Raw genomic sequence first — 21273 nt, 5'->3', positions numbered from 1 at the left:
GATCTTGCAGCCAGCCTGGACTACAGGGAGACCCTGTCTCAAACACAATAGCAAAGATCTCCGCACTAGGTTTTGGTTGATGAAATGATTACCTCTCCAAATTGCTCCAATCCTTTTGGAAACAGTTTTGAGATGGATGTTGTCTCTAGCAACTAAATAAGCTGTGCTTTGTAGTATAAATGTGAGAAGTCCTCCATAGACTCATGTGTTCAGTTCCTGGTACCTGCCAGGGGCAGGCCCTGAGGTTTTCAACTGGGCTCAATTTCCAGTCCTCTAAATGCTTCCTGACTACGTGTGCAACGTGACTTGCTGCCATTCCATCCCCACCATGATGGGCTGCAGCCCCATTAACTATAAGCCAGATGAACCTTTCCACCCTGAAGTTGCTACTTGTTGCGCATTTGATCACAATAAGAAAAGTAACTAATGCCCCACATTACACAGGATGGGCTGTGAAATCAACAGAGAACTTGCTTTGTTTTGTATGGCTTCCCCAAGGTCCACATGTCAGAGCCTTAGTCACCAGACCATGGTGTTAATGGGATAGAAGGAATGAGGAGGAATTCTTTAGAGAATGGGGCCTAATGGAAAGAAGTTAGGTCATTGGGGGCTGCCCTTAAAGGGACTGCTGGGACCCCAGGCTCTTCTTTCTGCTCCCTAGCCACCATGAGGTGAGCAGGCCCCCATCAGGAACTCCAGCCATGTACTATGCCATCTCAGGCCCAAATCAACAGGACTAAGGGGCTCTGTGCTGAAACCTCTAAAAGCACAAGCTGTGTTTTTTCCTTTATAAAGACAATTAGCTCTGGTATTTTGTCATGATAGCTGACAGAAATCTGATTAATGCATGTCTGACATATGAGAATGGGTAGGAAAGAGAACATAACAAGAACCAAATAAATATTTAATAGAATACCATAGTAAATGAAGAGGAAATCACACAGGCTTTTTTTTTTCTTTGTAGTCTTCAGTATGTGTTTGGTTGGTTTGTTTGTTAAGAAATTGCTTGATACTGCAAGCTCTTTTAAAAAACAATATAAACATATCAAGTGCAAATATGTCAAAGATCAAGGCACTCAACAACTAAGCCTTGAGACTTTTTCTAAAGGACTCCTGGCTGCAAGGTTAAGATTGCTTTTCAAGTTTAAAAAGGCCACGATTCCCAGATGTTGCTGCTCTTTCTGAGAAAAAAAAGTGATAAAAGGTAGAAGAGCTGGCTCTCTTTGGGTTCTTTCTTTTTACCTCTTATTTCAAACAACTAGGGGGAAACCCCTCTTCTTCATCCCCGCCCCCCCCCCAATAAAATGAAACTAAATTTCACAAACAAATCTACCTTACTCCCAGTTGGGGCCTGGGTCTCAACCCACAGTCCCTAGTGGTCAAGCTTCCCGGTTCAAGAAGCCTAGGACTCTGCGAAGGTCAGGACTGCATCCTGGGGAGCAGGGAGGGGTGGGGAGGCGGCCACTGCAGAACTTTAGACACAGTGAGTGGCGAAGCAGAGCAAGTCTCCAGCCCTCTCTCTGAGCTATGACGCAAGCGGTGACCGGAAGAGCTTTCCCGGCATGCTTAGAACGCAACCTCTGCTTCCGTTCGGCCCGTCATTCCTGGTAGAGGCCCTCGAAGTCCGTGGACTTCATAGCCAGCTGACAGTCGGTGTTGGCACTTTGCTGGGTCAGTGGCCTGTGGGGTGAAAACACAAAATGATTCGCTTAGGAGCAACATCGAGAATGGCCCAGCCACATGGGCAGCACTCTCGGCTCTGATCACAGCAGCTAAGAAAGAAAGCTGAACCTCCCTCCAAGCTGATTGACATCTAAGTTCTAGCTAACGATGTGTCTTTGGGGAGAAGGAAGAGCAGCTCGAAGGAGAGACTTTACTTGGTAGGAAGGGTCTCTTGTGCTCAGGAGCTCTCTCACCGTGCCCCAGCACCACCCCACCGAACAATGGTCTCCCATTGGCCTGGAACTCTCTGAATAGGCTGGGCTGGCTGGCCAGCAAGCCACAGCAACCCAGCTATCTCTGTCTCGCCAGTGCTGAGATTACAAGTGAATACCATGCCTGGCATGTTCATGTGGGTTCTGGGGTTCCAAACTCGGATCCTCACTCTCGGGACTTCCACCAGAGCTGTCTCTGGAGCACCTCATTAGGTTACCTTCTGCAGTATGATCTCTAAGCACGCAGCCTAATTAAAGCAGAGTTCAAGGATGGGGAGGGATTTTAGCTCCACAGCATTGGAGGAGTAAGCCAAATAGGACACCATGTGTCCTTTAAAACTGATAGTGATCAAAGCAACTTATGAGAATTTGGCTATGACTCCAGGGATTATCACTTAAGCAATCGTGTGAGAACAACCCCTGAGCGATTTAAGATCACAGATGCATCAACAGAAGATAAGAACAGGATAAACTTTTTGAGGGGAAGGGGAAGGCTGGGGGTCAGACCCAGAACCTTGACCAAGCTAGACAAGTGACAAGACAGCCTTTTGTGCTCAGGGTCTTAATGGTTTTTTTAGAGAGTGGACTGGCAATTCACTCATGGCCATAGATTTGAAGCCATCTGTTTTTGTAAAGTCTGAATAAAGTTTCACTGGAACACAGCCAGACCGGCTTATTTGCTTATTACCTGCTCTCATGGTACAGCAGCAGGGCTGAGAGGCTGGCCACGGGTTAAATGCCCTAGAGTATTTACTGTCGTCCCTTTCCAGAGATTGTTGATTATCTATGCTTTATAGCCACTTTATGTTTGGCTGAGAGTTTTACCAGACTCAGCTGACCTGGATTTAAGTCCCTTCTCAGCTAGTCTCAGCTTGTGCACTTGGTTTTCACGTCCCAATCACAGAATGAGGCTCACCCCAAGAGTTAAATGAGATGAGGCTGGAATGTGCTCAACAGAGACTCTGGCACTAAGCAATACGGGAAGCAAGTACCTTAGCCACAGTCATCAAATCAGCGAAAACTCAAGTACAAGAGAGACTCAGTACATGGGAACTTAGAATCTAAAATCTATACGCAGCACAAAAATCGAGTATCAAAACAGTGGCCTTTGAAAACCCCTTGAGTAGCAGGAGGTAGCACATTATGAAAGATTGTCTCCCAAGCACTCCAGCACCGCTGGGTCTCCCTCCAGCATCTAAAAAGGTCACTGTTCCTCCAGACCCAGGAACCACACTATGGGGGCAAAAACTCCACATAGTAAACATGAGCCACATTCACCATGCGGAGAAGCTCATACTGTGACAAGCAGAGGAGACCGAGGTAGACTGTGGGGATAGCTACTTCCCAGCTCCTGTACCACCCTGGGAGGTAGGCATGGCAACCTGACGAACAAGCCTCCTGTTGTTCACCTGCCTCCCAAACCACCTAAACTCTGCCCCCATTTGGCCTTTGTACATTAAAGATATCTTTTTAAAAGAGTAAGTAACTGCCTCACAGGCTACTACAGCCATGAGATGAGCTCTGTGGGTGATGGACGAGGGGAGTGATGTTTGTATGTATGTGTGTGACACTCTACTGTGAACATGGAGCTGACATCTAATGTCTACAGGCAGCTGTGAAGAACACCCATCTCTTATAATTTGGCTGCTAGACACCAAGAGGGAGCAGAGAGTTAATCTGTGTGAACCCCTCAAATGCCCAAGATTGAGTTGTTCCATTGGCGTGTATTTACCTGGGAGAAAACCAGTAGCTCATGAGGCAGGACACGACCACATAGGACACCATGGTTATCCCTGACATGGCAAGCGATACGAAGCCCAAGCCACAGAGGATGCAGAGCAGTGAGAGACCGCACACAGAGATGATCAGTCCTAGGAGGAGAGCATGGTTAGGAGGTGCCTTCATCTGAAACGGACTGAAAATGAGAAGACCCTGGGCTTTTAAAAGGGGATTTCAAATATTGGCAGCTAACCCGGATTTTTGAAGTCAGGAGGTTTCCCATAAAAATTCACATTTCTGACATCATTTATAATGGCAGGAAGTTCAACACCTAGGTCGGCCTCAGCTTCTGGTATCAACCGGCTGGGCCTCTGGTTGCCTCCATCCCCTACTGTTCACAAACCGTATTACACGTGGGGTCTCTTTGCTTATCTTGTTGTCTAATTTAAGGCTCAGAAGGAGTAAGTCACATCCCAAATCACAATGGTGGTAATGGATGGCTGATAGAACATAAGAGCCTGTGTTTTAATTACTCTGACAAGCTGCCTTGGACCAGAAAGACTTATCTTTGATAAGAATGGCAGATGTTCAATAAAAGCTGTCCACTCTATTGAGTTACTTCCCAATAACCTTGGACAGAGTACCTTCCAGTATTATGGCCCCCATAAGGGCACCCAGGGAGGTGAGCACCACGATGAGCAGGAAGAAGCCGACAGGGATGGCTGACATGCTAACAAACATCAGCACGGTGAGAGCCAGGAAAGGATGCTTGTCCAGGTACCGACCCACTGGGGACTTCATGAAGGCAACCACCTGCAGGCAAAGGACAAAAAGCCAGGGTTAAGCACTGGGTCCAAATCTCAGACTGAGCTGATCTGCCCCAGCTGTGGGAAGTACAGCCAGAGGCAGAGGCCTCTGGCAAGTCAGAGGCTCACATACATCAGTACAAAACATCTCCCAAGACATGAGGCACCTGGCAGCAACATAAGGAAGCTGTGGGGAGGGGGGCAAGTGTGAGGTTCCCACCCAGTGTCAAGTCCTGTGAGAGGAGGAAAGGTCAGGTTACCGCTCTCTTGCCTAACACACACCCTCTCTGAATAACACCCTCTTATGTGTGCAATGTGCCTACTGCTCTGCAGACAAGGTTGTCATGACTAAGGTCACCAAGGAACAGAAGAGTTAAGTCCTAGCTACTCAGCATCACTCACAGGCTTATTGGAGATGAAGAGCATTAGGCTCCACCTGACACCTACTGCATCCAATTCTGCTTTTCAACAAGAACCCAGGTGCTTCATGTACACATTAAAGTTTGAGATGCGATGGGCTAAATGGCTTCTTTGGAGTCACCCAGTTTCCTAGGGACAAAGCCTAGATATTCAAACTTTGGATCTTTGACTCCAAATGCCAAATGCATACAATGACTTGCAATCTCAATGCTTCCATGGTACCAAGCCGGATGCTATAGTTGGCCACAGACTGATGACGGCAACCATATAATGCTTTAATAAACAGATTGCCCTCCTTCACCAGGCTAAGGGATGGGGGAACCACACTCTATGGAGAAGGCTGCTCTCGTGCAGAGTTGGTCTTAGTCAACCTCACAAGGATGAGCATCCCCCTCAGTTTTCAGGTCTCAGGGTTTCACCCTCCTCATTACCGGCATTGGAGCCCATTCGCTGAAAGATCCCATCATTCAGACACCTTCCCGTAGAAAAGTAACCACCAACCCAGCTACCAACTCTGCAGTCTGCAGCAATGACTTGACCACATGTGCAGCAGCAGCAGCAGGAATTAGATTTAAGGCCCATGCCACAAAATGGAACCCATGCATGCTTCCCACTGCTCCCATGGCCAAGAATCTAGACTAGACGGGCCTAGGGGAAGCCAAATACTATTGTTCTGCTGGAGAAACAGTGATAAAATGACTCCTACTACATTCTGCTCTGCTTATAGATCAGTGCCTCACTCAGCCGTCAGCAGACGCTTCTTCTTGCAGTAGACAGGACGAATGCAGAGACACCCAGCCGGAAAACTGTACAGAGAATGAGAGATTTGGGAATATTCAGTCCTAAATGGGATGTCTTCATCAAACCCCTCCCCTTAGGGTTCACAGCGGGAAAGAGGAAGCAGAAAGATCTAAGAGTCAAGGGGAATGGAAGACTCCAAGGAAACAGCATCTTCCAGACACAACAGGACTACTGCACATCTGAACTCACAGAGACTGTGGCAGCATGCACAGGGCCTGCACGATTTCAAGGTGGACATCTTCCCAGCACTGAGAGGGTCAAATGCACATGGGCTTCCATCCCTAACTAAGACGCTATCCACTTGCAAAGGAAAAAATGAGTTTCTTTAAATGGAGTCTCACTGGCTTATGAGTAGGCTCCATGCCTAGCAGTAGATGGCCAACACGAAATTAACTCAATGGTATTTTTGTAGACTTTTTGTCTCATAGTGCTCTGTTTGGACATTTTTTTTTTTTTTTGTCTTACTGGCCTTTTGCTTGTATATTATGGTTTCCAATTTTGTGTTTTTATGGATTTTGTATGTGTATGTTTCTTGTGTTGTTTTCTTTTTGTTTATTATGCTTTGTTTTTTTGTTTGCCTGTTTTAGGATTGGTTGTTTTTTGTTTGTTTGTCTGTTTCTTGTTTTTGTTTGTTTGTTTGTTTGTTTTGTTTGTGTAGCCCTGGAACTCGCTCTGTAGCCCAGGCTGGCCTCAAACTCAAAGACCCACCTGCCTCTGCCTCCCAAATGCTGGGATTAAAGGTGTGTGCCACCACTGTCCAGTGTGCCTGTTTGTTTTGAAGAGAGAGAAAGAAAGGACATGGAGTTGGGTGGGTGCCGACTATCTGGGAGGAGAAAGAGGAAGAGGAGGAAACCAGGATGGAATATATTGTATAAAAATTACTTTTTTTCAAAAACATAACAGTGAATAAAAAGAAAAAAAAAAGCTGGGGGCAGGGAGCACTTCCTCCAAAGGAAAAACTGGTCTTTCCTTTGTCTCATTCCTTAGGACCTTGGAGGCCAGTGGCTGAAATGAAGTGCCATTATCAGAAGTGCCTTTTTCCAAATCACATACTTCTCCTGGAAACAGATTTCCATCTAAGTAATCCTATGGGTGGGAATTTGGAGGCAAGTTAGAAAGAGGAGGGTTTACAGGTCAGGTGATGGCAACCAGGCATGGCTCACCCTGCTTAAACAGAGGAGGCCATTGAGAGCAGCCACAGACACTGTCCTGGGCTTCAACACTGCCTCCTAAAACATGACAAACGTCACTTCCTGGCACACCACACAATGTCTTCTAGCCATGCTGCCTCCTGCCTTCCAAGATCTTGTGGTTTAGCTGTCTAGTAACCTGTAAGCACACCAGGAACCACCTCTGAGACCGTCCTACGTTAGGGCACTGAAGGAGAGGGAGGCGGATAAAGTTTGTGAATGCTGAAGAAATGGAAATCCGGCATCTGAATGAGATACGCTCTATGTGTTTGAGGGGAAAAAAAATCAAGGCTATCTCATTAATGGTTTCTTAAAATAACCACATACTTAAATCATAGTTTAGGCTATATTCGGTTTCATTTCATGGCTTCCTTTTTTATTGTTTATTTTTAATTTGAGATAGAGTGTCACTATTGCCTTGAACTTATAATTCACCTGCCTCATAACTGGAGTGCTAGGATGATAAGTAAGACTCACCACCCCTGGCTCATTTTGTTTTAAAATAAAAACATTTAAATTACGTATGTGACTCAGATTTGTCTATTGTACTATGTAAGTTTTATCGCAGGAAAAAATAAACAAAATAAGGGGTAAATTGAGAGCACGTGGCTGGGGCTGTGACATACACAAAGGAGAAATTTAAGTAAGATGAACCTGGGATGGGTATGCAAGAGGCAATTAGGGAGATTTACAGGAAACCAGGCAAGAGTATGAGTGAATGGCCAAATCTGGGCCAGTGTGGCAGGGGAAGGATGTAGCCTGCAGATTAAATGACAAAGGAGAAACCAATAGGACCTGGGGACAGTTTTGGCATGGGGAATCCAAGAAGCAAAAGGTAAGAATGTCCTACTTCCAGTCCTCAGAGAACCACCCTCTTTCAGAACCTCTTCTGAGTGTGGCCTCTAAACACCCCCCAAACAGATCATTCAGAAATGCAAAGACACTATTTAAAGAGTGTGCCAGTTAAAGCAGGAATGGTGGCACATAGATATAGCTAATTCCAGCACTTGGGAGGATTGAGGCCAGCTTGGGCTGTCTATCAAGATCTCACATTAGGAGGAAGGGAGGAAGGGAGGAAGGAAGGAAAGGAGGAAGTGAGGGAGGAAGGGAGGATGAGGGAGGGAGGGAGACAGGAAGGAAGGAGGGAAGGAAGGAAGGAAGGAAGGAAGGAAGGAAGGAAGGAAGGAAGGAAGGAAGGAAGGAAGGAAGGAAGGCAGGCAGTCGGGCAGGCAGGCAGGCTGGCAAACCATCCCCATCACCCATACATTAAACCACGTGGTGGTTTGAATGAGAATGGCCCCATAGGCTCAGATATTGGAGTAACTGGTCCCCAGCCAGTGGTGCTGACTGGGTAGGTTTATGAGCTGTGACCTTGCTGGAGGAAGCCTGTCACACTGAGGGCGGGTTTTGAGAGTTTAAAGACTTACACCATCATGAGGTTGTTCTCTGCTTCCTGCTTGGGGTTGAGGTGTGAGCTCTCAGCTATTCCTGCCACCATTCCTGGTGCTTGCTACCACGCTTCCCCGATGTGATGGTGAAGGACTCTTAGCCCTCTGGAGCCATCAACCCAAAATAAACCCTTCCTTCTGTAAGTTGCTTTGATCACAGCAATAGAAAAGTAACTAAGACAAAACAGTCAACCCAGGAATTGCTTTCTCTGGGAAAGAATGACCTTCATCAGGACAGAAAGTCGTGGAGACAGCATGGTTCATGTGTACCTAACGATTACACTCATTAAATACAGGTTCCAGGCACCTTTTTAATAGTCTAACCAATGGGCTTGCATCTTGCCAAGTGCAAAGCCAAAATAAGCAGGGCCACGAAGACTCCCTACCTGCAGCAGGTAAGGAGATTGCAGGGGTCATTCCCAAAGTAACACCCTCGAGCAAGGGAAGGGGGGGGGATCATCCAGAGAGCTACACATATCCACATAGGAAAACACTTTTTTTTTTTTTTTTTTTTTTTTTTTTTTGGTTTTTCAAGACAGGGTTTCTCTGTGTAGCTTTGCGCCTTTCCTGGAGCTCACTTGGTAGCCCAGGCTGGCCTCGAACTCACAGAGATCCGCCTGCCTCCGCCTCCCGAGTGCTGGGATTAAAGGCGTGCGCCACCAACGCCCGGCAGGAAAACACTTTAGAGGTTAGCACATTCCCCAGCATGTTCAGTTCGAGAAGGAAAGATTTGGGAACATGCTTGACTCAAGATCATAATGCACATGTTCAAAAGGTAAAAACAGCATGCAGGAGTACTTTAGGGCACTCTAAGCTCATGCTACTAAAAATAGTGATGTGAACTCCTCTGGAAACACCCAGTTCTCTCTCTCTCTCTCTCTCTCTCTCTCTCTCTCTCTCTCTCTCTCTCTCTCTCTGTGTGTGTGTGCTCACTTGGGTGCACATGTGTGTGGAACACATTTGAAGGCCAAAGGATACCCTCAAGTGTTGTTCCTCAGGCACTATCTATCTACCTGTCTCTCACTTCACTGGCCTGGAACTCACCAAGTAGGCTAGACTGGCAGGCCACCAAACCCCAGAGATCCACCTGTCTCCACCTCCCCAATACTGGCATCTAAGTATAAGCCATCACTCCTGTATTCTTTTTTAGTGACGGTTCTGAGAACTGAACTCACTTCCTCAGGCACCTTACCTGCTGACCATCCCTCCCCCCAAGCCACTTTTAACAGAAGAGAAACAAAGGCTACTTTGAAAGTATGCAGTAAGGCCTTCTCCCCTAAAGGTGCCTGGCTAGCTTAGCCGCTAACATGTCAGGCCCTCCATACACGTCTTCATGTATTTTCCCCTACAAAGTTGCAGGGCAGATATTGAAGAGCAACTTAACAATACCCAAGACCAAAGTCTTCAAACATCACCATGTTTCGCTTTCCTGGCAACAGACAGAATGTCACAATAGGAAGAAAGAGAGAGAGGTTAGCATGTTGTGGCATGCCCTGCAATTTTCCATTGCTAACCTGAACAACCCAGGATGCCAGACTTCGAGCAAATGGCACCATCGTAGCCAGGCTAGTGCAAGAGCCTTCTCCAATGGCATCCCAGATAATCCTCCCAGCAGCCCAAGGCCTGGTGTTGCTCATTCCAGATAAGAGGAGCTGGAAACGAACTGAATTAATGTACCCAAGGTCAGACAAGAGCATTTATTTATAAATGCACTCTGGCATGAGAGCTACTAGAATCAGGCCCATGTGGTCAGGATGTGTGACAAGATGGTTCCACCTGAGGCTATTCACAGCCAGGAAAACTCTCTACTGTGAGAATGTAAGACAATCGACTCACTGTTTCTCACTGCCTTAGAGGAGAAGGACCTGGTGGACAGAGGACAACGACAGCAGTAAGGATCACGACACAGTGATAACAAATCAGAGGCACTGTGCTACAACAGCCTCTCCTGGATTAGGCTCTGGGTGCCTGCTGGTACATGATCCAGGTACGGCATGTGGATTCCTGGGAGGTGGCCCTAAAATCTTCCTCATGCCAAGGAAGGTCTGACATGAGAAGAAAATCATCTGTCACAGAAAATTCACATCAGGAGATGCCAACCTGGTCACCCACCTACTGGTGTTCTACCTGTGTTCCGCTTCCCTGAAAATGGCTCCTTCCCCCATCAGGAGGGCACCCCTGACATGTGCATTTCAAACAAAATCCAAGGTCCCAGTCCAATGGGCCACAGGTGAATGAATGTACCAGCAACACTCGTGTTTCCACGGATAGGAAACTGAAACTCCTAGATCTTCAACAGGTGCTAAAGGAGACATGAGGAGAGAAGGGTACCAGCCTGGACAACCATGTTTGCCCATGTGAATGGAAACACCAAGGGAAGTAGGCTGCAGAGTCTGGGGATGAAGGGAATACACAAGGAGCTAATGTGAGAAGCTACACAGCCAAGGAAGAGGCATGCTGAGAGCGACTTCTGGCACCAGCCACCAGCTTGACCCTGGTTCTAGTCCAGAGACAGCCATGCTTTACTCCACCCACGGCTCCTGGGGACGTCTTAAAGTCTCTTAAAGCCATGGAAGGTCCCACCTGTCCACTTGCTTAAACTATTTTAAGCAAGTTCCTGTCTCTTGAATTCTGGAAGTAAGACAATTAAGACCTGGACAAGCACTACAGACAGGGTGGAACAATTTCATACCCATTCCATCTAGAGGCCTATGTAGCCTCATCTGAAGTTCAAAGAGCTCATTAAACCGTGAGAAAAGAGCACAAATTACATGAGGGAAAGAAGCAATCTACATTTCCCAGAGACAAGGGGTGGCTATATAAATTATGGTATGTCAATCTGATATCCTTTGTTTGATGTTCTAGTGATACGTGTAAACTATTCTGAAGTCCCGTGTAAATTATTCTGAAGTCCCACACTTCGGCATGTAAAAACAGCACCCCACCAAGTGAAAATAAAAATACATAATTACATCTGCTGTGGTTACACTCACTAGTATGTAAACATTACACACTGAAGGGTCTTACTGCTCACTGGGGTTACCACCACTGTTTGTAAGTGATGGCTTTTGTTACGATTTGAATATAAAGCAGCTCCTGCTGATTCACATGCTGTGAAGAAGCCTAGGTCCCCAGCTGATCCCGCTTGTTTGGATGGTTGTGGAAATTACAGGAGATAGAGCCTAGCTGTAGGAAGAGGGTCACTGGGGACATGTCCTTGGGGCTACATTTTACCCTATGTATTCCTGAAGCAACGTGTGTGTGTGTGTGTGTGTGTGTGTGTGTGTGTGTGTGTGTGTGTGTGTGTGTGTGTGTGTGTTGTCTGTCTGTCTATCCCCATCCCATCCCCCTGCTTACTGGCTACCATGATGTGAGCTACTCTGTTCTATGCTGCCCTCTGCCCCAGGATGATCTAAAACAGAGAATCTGACTGACACAGTTCAGAGGTGTTTTGTTCTCCTTTTTCTTTCAAAGTCACTTTACACTAATGTAACCTGTGGGCTGGAGAGGTGGCTGGGTGGTTAAGAGCACTCACTGCTTTTGAAGAGCATTTGAGTTCAGTTCCCAGAACCCACATAGGTGGCTGTAATTCCAGTTCCAAGGATCCAATGCCCTCTTCTGGCCTCTGCAGGGACTGCATGTAGGTGATGCACATACATGCATTCAGGCACAACCCATGTAGCACACACATGCACATACAATGAATATTTTTAAAAGGACAAGTAACATGACTTAATATACTAAAAACTTGTAAGAGACATAATTCCATCTCAAGACTACCTGAGAACCTCAGGCCATAGAGAACTGACAAGTTCCCCACCTTTCTGAGTGGAGCTAGCTGGGGAATTATCTCGCCCAAACCTACTCTGGTGTGCACAGCTGAGCTGTCAAAAGGAAAGAAGAAGAAGAAAGTTCATCTGCTTTGAAATGCCTACTTCAGAAGGTAGGTATAAATATTAACTAAGATGTGCTAGATGCCTGGTAAAAGGTTGGAGTTTAGTAAGGCCTCAATAAGGTTAATAAACACACAATCCTTATCATCTGCAATCCCATGTTTGAGGATTTTTCTACTCACTTAAATTTACTTGGAACTTAAAATGAGTCCTCTGAGCATCTTTGATGTCAAGACTGAGTCATCTGACAAGCACATCCCCAGCTTGTTTGGTTTGAGCCTGAAATTCAATGAAGTCTGAAGAGTCTACCTCCCCATAACCATGCCCTTGGCCAAGCCTTTAGCATGTGGGCCTCTCTGGGACACTGAAGAACCAAACTATAGCATCATGGCCTATTTAATGCCACAAAGTTTATATTTTTGATTTCTGGTTGGCAATCCCAACATTTTTTAATGCACATTGCCATGACAACCACCAGTATCTTTCTGTTATAGTTCCTTATGAAGAAGATGTGTATGTTTGTTTGAGACATGAATCAGCCTGCTGCTGGCCCAGCATTCAATGTCAACAATCAACAGTGTACATTATATACATTAATGCATCTTTCCAGAAATACACATAAGATAAGGACCATATCATCTGTTGTGACTAGAAGCTTGAAGGACCTGAGTTCCTTATTTCCTAGAGAACCAGTGGTCTGTTTGGTATTTTTGAATCCAGTGTCTGTTGATGCCTTTACAGAGAACATCTCCCAGAAGTCATGAGAATGAACTGTAAATGTGCAAAGGCCATGAGGACCTTTGTAACTGAGCCAACTCATTAAATAGAGTCTCGGCCAACTAACTAAAAGGCTGCTTGTCCATTTTAAAAATAGACTGGTACGTCAGCAATATGCCAAATGCATTCTGAAGCATGTCCCACAGAAGACTTCCGTGAAGCATATGACTTTAGATGGCAATGGATCTGTTTTATAGATGCTGGTGAAATGTGCTGTCTAATAGGAAAAAAATTACAAAAGAGTTCCCATCACTTTATATACATACATACTTTAAGTATACATGGCATAGAAGTCCAGAAAGACAAAATGATAATAGTATTAGCTAGCTAGCACTTTTTTAAAAAAAATCTTTTTGTATATATGTATATACAATGTAAGTGAATGTGTGTGTTTTCATGTATGTGAGTGCATACATGTAATGGTACCCATGTGGAAGTCTGAGGACAGCCTCAGGTGTGGGCCCTTGCCTCCTACCTGTTCTTTGTAACAGGGTCTCCTTGGGATTTCGTTTTATTTTGCCACTGAATAAGACAGGCTAGCTGGCCCACAAGCTTCCCAGGACCCTCCTATCTCCACCTCCCATGTTGCTATAGAAACACTGGGATAATAGAGATGTGCTTCTGCACCCATCTTTATGTGGGTATGGGAATTAAAACCTACGTGCTTATGATAGCCAGACAAGAGTTTCACCCACTCAACCTAGATTTCAGAGTCAGTACAAAAAGGAATGTAAAATATTTTCTTTTCTGTTAATTTTTTATAATGACTACATGCTGAAACAATACTATTTTTGATATATTAACTAAGAGATATTCTTAAAATTAACCCATTGCTTCTTTGTACTTAAGATTAGGTACCAAAAAATTTTAGTGCACATGTGGCTAAAATCACATTTCTGTCGGATGATGGATTTCTAATGAAATACAAAACACAGATCTTAAACTAGGTATTGGCTGGCCCCTTTCTTAGGGGAATAGATGAACCAAACTTTTCAAAGAAAAGAGTAGTGTCTGCCATGTGGACTAAGAGTGGCCTCTTTCAATCCAGGGGAAGTTGGCAGTCGCCATGACGGGTGACTATCCAACCAAAGTCTGCATTCTGTGGGGTGTAACTGGAAGTGGTCTGCAATTCTCTGTGACTTCCAGGAACCTTCCTTAGTTTGGAGGTGGCTTGAAAACAATTGTTCTTCCCGCTCCCCTGCTGTCCTGTCGCCTCGAATGTCAGTATGGTCGCTGATGCTCTAGCAGCCGCAGTGAACATGGCCACAACCCAGACATAGCAAGGAACTATGAGAAAGACTCCTGACTTTCCTGTAGATTCCTATTAGAGGAAGAAACAGCATTCTGTCTTGTTCAGCCCAGTGTTAACTTCCCATTATACATGGCATTGGAGACTGACCTTTGAGTTATTCTGGAAGGACTCCAGCAGCAAACACAGCTTCCTCTGCAGCTCCTGTAAGTCTCTGGAGACACTCGGGGGCTCTTCTTTGGCCATCTTGAAATGTCCTTCAGTTTCGCTCTAGATTATTTCTTCTACCAGTAAGTTCACTGATGCAGCATGTAGCCCAATCTCTCATGTCGCCTGTCTCTTGCTATCACTGAAAAAAACAAAAAGTTTCTTGAATCATTAGCAGTCTCCAAGGAGCTTGTACCATCCCCTACATACTGATGGTGGGCATGCGGATGGACATATCTTGATAATATTTATCAAAATTTTAAGCTGCACACACTTTGATTCAGCAATTTATTTATCATGAACCTAAATGAAGATAATAGATATATGAAAATATACCCAAAGGTATGTAAACAGAAAATCACATTCCTGTTTATAATATATAATGACCAGCAAGCTAGAAGGAAGAAGTTAAATCTATATATTATAAACACTTCACTGTTTTACACACACACACACACACACACACACACACACACACACACACACACACGGTATAGAAAAAGAGCTAGGAAGACATGTATATCTTTTAGCCTAAAGTTGAAAGAACATTTGACAAACAAGAAAACTGAATTACTCTCTTTTCTCCTCCAATGGGGACTTGGGATGCTCTCTCTTCTTTATTTGGCCCCTAGGCACATGACACAATGCCACCCTTTATTTATGTATGGTGAGGTCCTCACTAACACTACTCATCCTCAAGGCTGTGGCACAATTATTTTCTGTCACTCAACAGCCTAGAATTTGCAAGACTTCCCATTGTTTATGTTTTTCATGAAGGCAATGAGCCAAATTAGATACACCTTTAGCCCTGGTTGAGTTTTCAAATTAAAAAAAAATATATTATTCTTATTTTCTGTTTCCCAGAACATCTGTCTGGGTTGGACAGAACGGGATCTCTGCCTGTCTCCTGGCAGACAATAATCTCCTGATCTCACATAATTGTGTCAGTAGATTCTGTCTCGGTGCAAAAGGTAACTGAGAGGGCATCACATCACGCTTATTTACCATATTGAATACCCCACTTGCCTGTCCTGTGTTACAGTGAGGAAGCATACCTTACCACTGTCTACACTACAGTCTAGTGTGCACGGTTTCATCACACCAGCTGAAAAGAGATTCTCTCCTCTTGGCCAGGGGAGAACCAACTCCTGCACCCATATTTATGTCGTTATTGCAGCAGCTGGCACTGATGTTGAATTTAGGATGGTCCCAGCCTTCAGTTCACCTAATCTCATCTCTACAGCGGGCTAAAACAAGCCCAGCTGCCCCCTTACAAGTCTTCTTTGCCCTGGGAAAGAAGTGCTATCCAGACCTGTCTGGGGAGTCTGATAGAGGCAAGCGTGGGAAGAAGGCGGAGGACCACAGTTGGCACACGCATTTACCTAGCCACCAACCAATTCCCAGGCCCTCTACTCCTTCTAGGGTCCCTGTGCAGACAGGAAGCAGCGAAGCAGCGTCTTGGGGAAGGACAGAAGGCGCCACCCCAACTAGCCTAGGGCGCCCCGCCTACTCTGAGCTTGGGGGCCTCGTCAGGTTCTCAGAGAACAGGCCCCGCCCCCTTACAAGGCTCCAAATAAAGCCTTGCCTCCCGACTCCAGCGTCCCACGAGCAAACCGCCACCGTGAACGTTCCAGCTGCGGGTTGGGTCGAATCCCCAAGCTGTGGACAGGGCCTTCCGGACGCCTGGAAACCTATCCCGGTCCCCCTTTCCGAAGAGTGTTGAGACTTTCAATCTAAGGGCGGAGATCCAGAGAGAAGGAAAGGGTGTGATGCAGATGTAAATCTGACCCCTGACCATCCGGCCCCAAAACTAAGAAACGGAACTCAGGGTAGTTGGGCACCCTGTCACTGATCTTCTGGGCAAACCCACCTTTGATACCTGCAGCTCCCTCCTACTGTGGCGCATGGCCAGCCCTATTGACCAGTCCTAGAGAGAAGCTGTGGATGCCCAAGCAAGACTCCAAGTCTTCCCATTCAGGTTTCCCAAAAAGGAGGCAGGGCCTCGTTCGCGGATTGGCACTGGCGCCCCCCGCCCCTTTTCTAACCAGATCTAGCTGCCGGTGTGTAAGCGCGGGGATGGCTGGAAATGGATCGCCCCGTGACCTCCCATCCGCATCAGGTACCTTCAAGACCAACCCAGAGGCCAACAGCTGCAGGCGGAGGAAGCTAGTGCACTCTCCCTTGGTGGCCCCTGAACTCCTCCACTTCCCAGGGCCGAGCTTGGGGGATTCAGCCAGTCGAGGTCCCCTAAACTCCACACCCCACAGCTTTGCTCTCTCACCTGGTGCTAGCTGCCCCGACACCCAGCTCTGCAGCCACCGAGGGCGAGAAGCGAAGTGGGAGGAAGAAGAGACCCGACTCAGGCCTGATCGTGGACCGGAGCTAGACTTGACTTGCTCCTCCCCACCCCCAGCGCTCTTCCTTCAACTAGGCCGAAGCCACGCCCTTCTACCACGCCCCTCTCCCAGGCCCCGCCCCTCAGCCAGGATTGGCACTGGTCCTCCGCCCAGGCACAGGTCCCTGCCGTGCCTTTCCAGCCAGAACAGGAAGGATCGGGTATCCTGGCACCCAGCTGCGCGGCTGCCAGCTTTGCCAGGCTCATTCGCTTCTTCCCACACACTCTAAGAACAACCCCTACAAACTTCTAGACTCTAGAGGCTGACTAATGAGGAAATGAACGCTTGGAGACAGTCACTTCCTACAGCAGTGGCTTGGAGTGAAAGTTCTGGGGCCACGTCTCAGGTGGACTGGCAGCCAAATGTGGGTTTTTAGAGGAATTTAGGGTTTCCCCTTCTCCATACAGATCCAGTTCTGGATTCACCCCCGGAGTTCAAGTCACACAAGTCGGTGTGTGGAAAGTCTAGGCGTTACGTAAATGCAAATGTTGGCAGCCATGGAATCTTAGAGATGGATTATCTCCATTTTACGGATTTAAAAACAAAAACAACAACAACAACAACAACAAAGAAAAAAATGGAGAGCCAGAGGGATAAGTGTTGCTGGAGGGCTTCTCTCCAGGTTCCCCAAGGCCTGCAGTCCCACAATCCACTTATAAAATAATCACTCAGACGCTTATATCACTTATAAACTGTATGGCCGTGGCAGGCTTCTTGTTAACTGTTCTTTTATCTTAAATTAACCCATTTCTATAAATCTATACCTTGCCACGTGGCTGGTGGCTTACCAGTACTTTATCTTCCTTGTCCTGGCAGTGGCTGCAGTGTCTCTCCCCTCAGCCTTCCGCTTCCCAGAATTCTCCTCTCTCCTTGTCTCACCTACTTCCTGCCTGGCCACCTACTTCCTGCCTGGTCACTGGCCATCAGTGTTTTATTTATATAGAACGATATCCACAGCAGATAAGGTTTATGAATAAACTCAGATTCTCTTCTCAAGGATCCATGGTAGAGAAACCTATGTTTCCTGGTTCCAAATCCAGGCCTGAGAAGCACAATTACTCAATGGCAGTACTATTAGCATTTGAGTTGCGATGAGTCTGTTTCTGAGATGTCCTGAGAGCACTGAGGGGTGCCTAGAAGCATTCCTGGGTTCTACCCACGAAATGAATACAAATATGGTAACATCCCCTCCCAGCTGCGATGGCTGAAAATGTTTCCAAGGGACTGGGGGATGGGGTGCAATCATCCGGTATTCAGAAGCACGGCCTTTGAGCTTACAGTGAGAAACTATGGGCTGGGACTCTGGAGTCCCCATCTCAGGGCCCAAGTCTAGCTGTGGCTGTGTGATGTTGGTGACTTTACCTCTCATAGGGGAGCATGGGGAGACAAGGGTGTGTCTCTGAAGTTTTTAATTTCAGGCACTCTTGTCTGGCTGCATGCACTTTCTGTAGCTGCAGTATGACACATTTCCCACCCCAGGGGTGGGGGTGAGGGGTGGAATGGGCTTGTTTTCCTTAGACCATCAGGTCCTGGTAGATACTGCTGTGGAAAATGGGGACTTCTTTGGGATTTCAGCTTAAGGGTGCCATCTAGGGGCACCTCTTTGAATCCTCTGCCTCCTCCCAACTCCAGCGTTTATTTATTTATTTATTTTATTTTACAATACTATTCAGTTCTACATAACAGCCACAGATTCCCTTGTTCTCCCCCTTCCTGCCCCCCTCCCCTTCCCCCCAGCCCACCCCCCATTCCCACCACCTCCAGATCAAGGCCACCCCCAAGGACTGAGATCGACCTGATAGACTCAGTCCAGGCAGGTCCAGTCCCCTCCTCCCAGATTGAGCCAAGTGTCCCTGTATAAGTCCCAGGTTTCAAACAGCTATCTCATGCAGCGAGCCCAGGACCTGGTACCACTGCCTAAATGCCTCCCAAACAGATCAAGCCAATCAACTGTCTCACCTATTCAGAGGGCCTGATCCAGTTGGGGGCCCCTCAGCCTTTGGTTCATAGTTCATGTGTTTCCATTCGTTTGGCTATTTGTCCCTGTGCTTTATCCAACCTTGGTTTCAACAATTCTCACTCATATAAACCCTCCTCTTTCTCGCTATTTAGACTCCCAGCGCTCCACCCAGGGGCCTAGCTGTGGATCTCTGCATCCAGGTTCCTCAGTCCTTGGATGGGGTTTCTGGCACAACTATTAGGGTGTTTGGCCATCCCATCACCAGAGTAGGTCAGTCCTGGCTGTCTCTCGGCCATTGCTAGCAGTCTTTTGTGGGGGTATCTTTGTGGATTTCTGTGGGCCTCTTTAGCACTTTGTTTCTTCCTTTTCTCGTGTGGTCTTCGTTTACCATGATCTCCTATTCCTTGTTCTCCCTCTCTGTTCTTGATCCAGCTAGGATCTCCCATTCTCTTTCCCTCGACCCTCGCTGTTCATTGCTCCCACTCATGTCCAGGCTGTTCATGTAGATCTCATCCATTTCTCCGTCATTGGGTGATCCCCGTGTCTTTCTTGGGGTCCTGTTTTCCAGGTAGCCTCACTGGTGATGTAAGTAGCAGTACAGTCATCCTTGTTCCACATCTAGTATCCTCCTATGAGTGAGTACATACCATATTTGTCTTTCTGAGTCTGGGTTACCTCACTCAGGATGATTTTTTCTAGATCCATCCATTTGCCTGCAAACCTCATGATCGTTCAAAGGATTAATCCAATAAAGCCTTATGAAGCTTCTCCTAGGCTTTCCCAGAGTTTTCTACAGCAATGGACTGAATATTTTTATCCCTTTGTCCCTCAATGTGATGGTATTAGGAGGTGAGGGCCTTTGGGAAGCCATTAGGTAAGAAGATGAATAAGATTAATGCCTTATAAAGGGAGGAGAGGGGGAGAGTTTTCTTGCCTCTCTCTACTAGGGGAGAGCAGAATAAAAATCTGGCAGTCTAGAATCCTCCCTGTAATCTCGCCATGCTGACATTAAAACTTCTATCCTTTTGAACTATGAGAAATAGTTTCTTGTTTTTCTTTGTTTTGTTTTGTTTTGTTTTACGGTTGTTTATTTGAATAAGCCACTCAGACTTCAGCCCTTTGTGATAGTAACCCCAATGAGCTAACACACTTGTCCTGGTTAAGCAATTCTTCCTCAGTCCTCTAAGATCTGCTCTGACTGCTGCTCTGAAGAATAGGAAATGGGGTGGGGGGAGCAATTCTTTAGCAGTGAATTGACTCTGTTACTAGTCAGAGCCAGAACATGACCTAAATCCAGCTGACCTCTCCTCCATAGGTTGCCAGATTTAGAAATTTACCTGAAACTATAAGACTTTCAGTTCAATTCCTTTATGAGGCAAACAACCTATAACTTTTTGCTATAAGCATGTCTTATATGTACTTGGGATATACTTATTTTAAAAGGTATTTTTGCCTTAAAAATGCTTACCTGAAATTCTGAGTCACCTGGTCATCTTGAGTTTCATCTGGCAACCCTGGGGATTTGGAGCTGAGGACAATGAGGGTCTTAAGGCTGACATCATTTCTTAAAAATAAACAGACAAGTGCCCTGAGAGATTAGTTCTCTCTCTCTCCCTCTTCCTTCCCCTGCCCCTTTTTCCATTTCTCTCTCTCTCTCTCTCTCTCTCTCTCTCTCTCTCTCTCTCTCTCTCTCTCTCTCTCTCTCTCTCTCTCCCTTTCCCATCTCTCTTTTCTCTCTTTGGAGACAGGGTCTCACTTTTAGCCCAGCCTGGCTCTCATTGTTCCTCAGTCTACACATAAGTTTTTAACTAAAGCCATGATCAGTTTTCATAACCACATTCAAGTCCCAATTTTGCTGTTGACCTATTGGAGTGACTGTAGGCCGGTTGCTTGGTTAGTGAGTTGGTTGGGTGGTTGGTTAGTTTAGTGTCTACATTCCCAAACCAAAAAAAAAAAAAAATGGGAAAATGAGACTTTCTCTTATATTGTTAAGAAGATGCCCTTAATGTAGTGGGCATGAATATTAGCCAATCACGTGTCAGTAAACAGAAGGTCTTCTTGTTTTAATGCTCATGAACATAACTAGTTTTTAAAGCACATTGAATTTCAGATGGAGCCTATCTTGCTCCACAGGAGGCCATGGACTCATTAGTAACATGCTCTTCTCTTTCCATTCCTCACATACATGGATGAGAGTCTCTCAGACATGCAATCCACTGATACAAAGGGCTGACTCTATACACTCTATGTTTGTGTGTGTGCTGGGCATCAAATCCAGACCTTGTGTGTGATAAGCAAGTGTTCTACTACACTTGAGCCACAGCCCAGACCCTCTACATACTTTATGGTAAGAAATATGAGCATAAGGGACGAAGACAGTCAGGTTATGTGGTGATATTGTGTCCCCCAATATATTGTGCACCCTAATAAACTTATCTGGGGTCAGAGAACAGAACAGCCACTAGACAGACAT

General features: G+C 46.2%; 1 protein-coding gene across 6 annotated transcripts; it reads right to left on the bottom strand.

Annotated features, from left to right (window-relative positions):
- Positions 1–883: 883 nt before the first annotated feature.
- On the bottom strand, positions 884–17688 carry Ldaf1 (lipid droplet assembly factor 1). 6 transcript variants are annotated; one of them, XM_042282700.2, is made up of 6 exons: positions 16726–16881; positions 16030–16177; positions 14388–14586; positions 4298–4466; positions 3667–3805; positions 884–1680 (listed from the first exon to the last, which is right to left on the bottom strand). In XM_042282700.2, the coding sequence occupies exons 3-6, from the start codon at positions 14481–14483 to the stop codon at positions 1599–1601; spliced, it is 486 nt and encodes a 161-aa protein (XP_042138634.1). In that variant the 5' UTR covers positions 14484–14586; positions 16030–16177; positions 16726–16881; the 3' UTR covers positions 884–1598. The 6 variants fall into 6 exon arrangements, with proteins under 6 accessions (XP_042138634.1, XP_042138636.1, XP_076407441.1 ...); XM_042282702.2 differs by lacking the exon at positions 16726–16881 and adding an exon at positions 16568–16711; XM_076551326.1 differs by lacking the exons at positions 16030–16177; positions 16726–16881 and adding an exon at positions 17629–17688.
- Between the last annotated feature and the right edge of the window lie 3585 nt (positions 17689–21273).

This window comes from Peromyscus maniculatus, chromosome 1, assembly GCF_049852395.1.
Source record: "Peromyscus maniculatus bairdii isolate BWxNUB_F1_BW_parent chromosome 1, HU_Pman_BW_mat_3.1, whole genome shotgun sequence".
NCBI lineage: Eukaryota > Metazoa > Chordata > Mammalia > Rodentia > Cricetidae > Peromyscus > Peromyscus maniculatus.
This window is presented reverse-complemented; position numbering and strand designations above follow the sequence as displayed.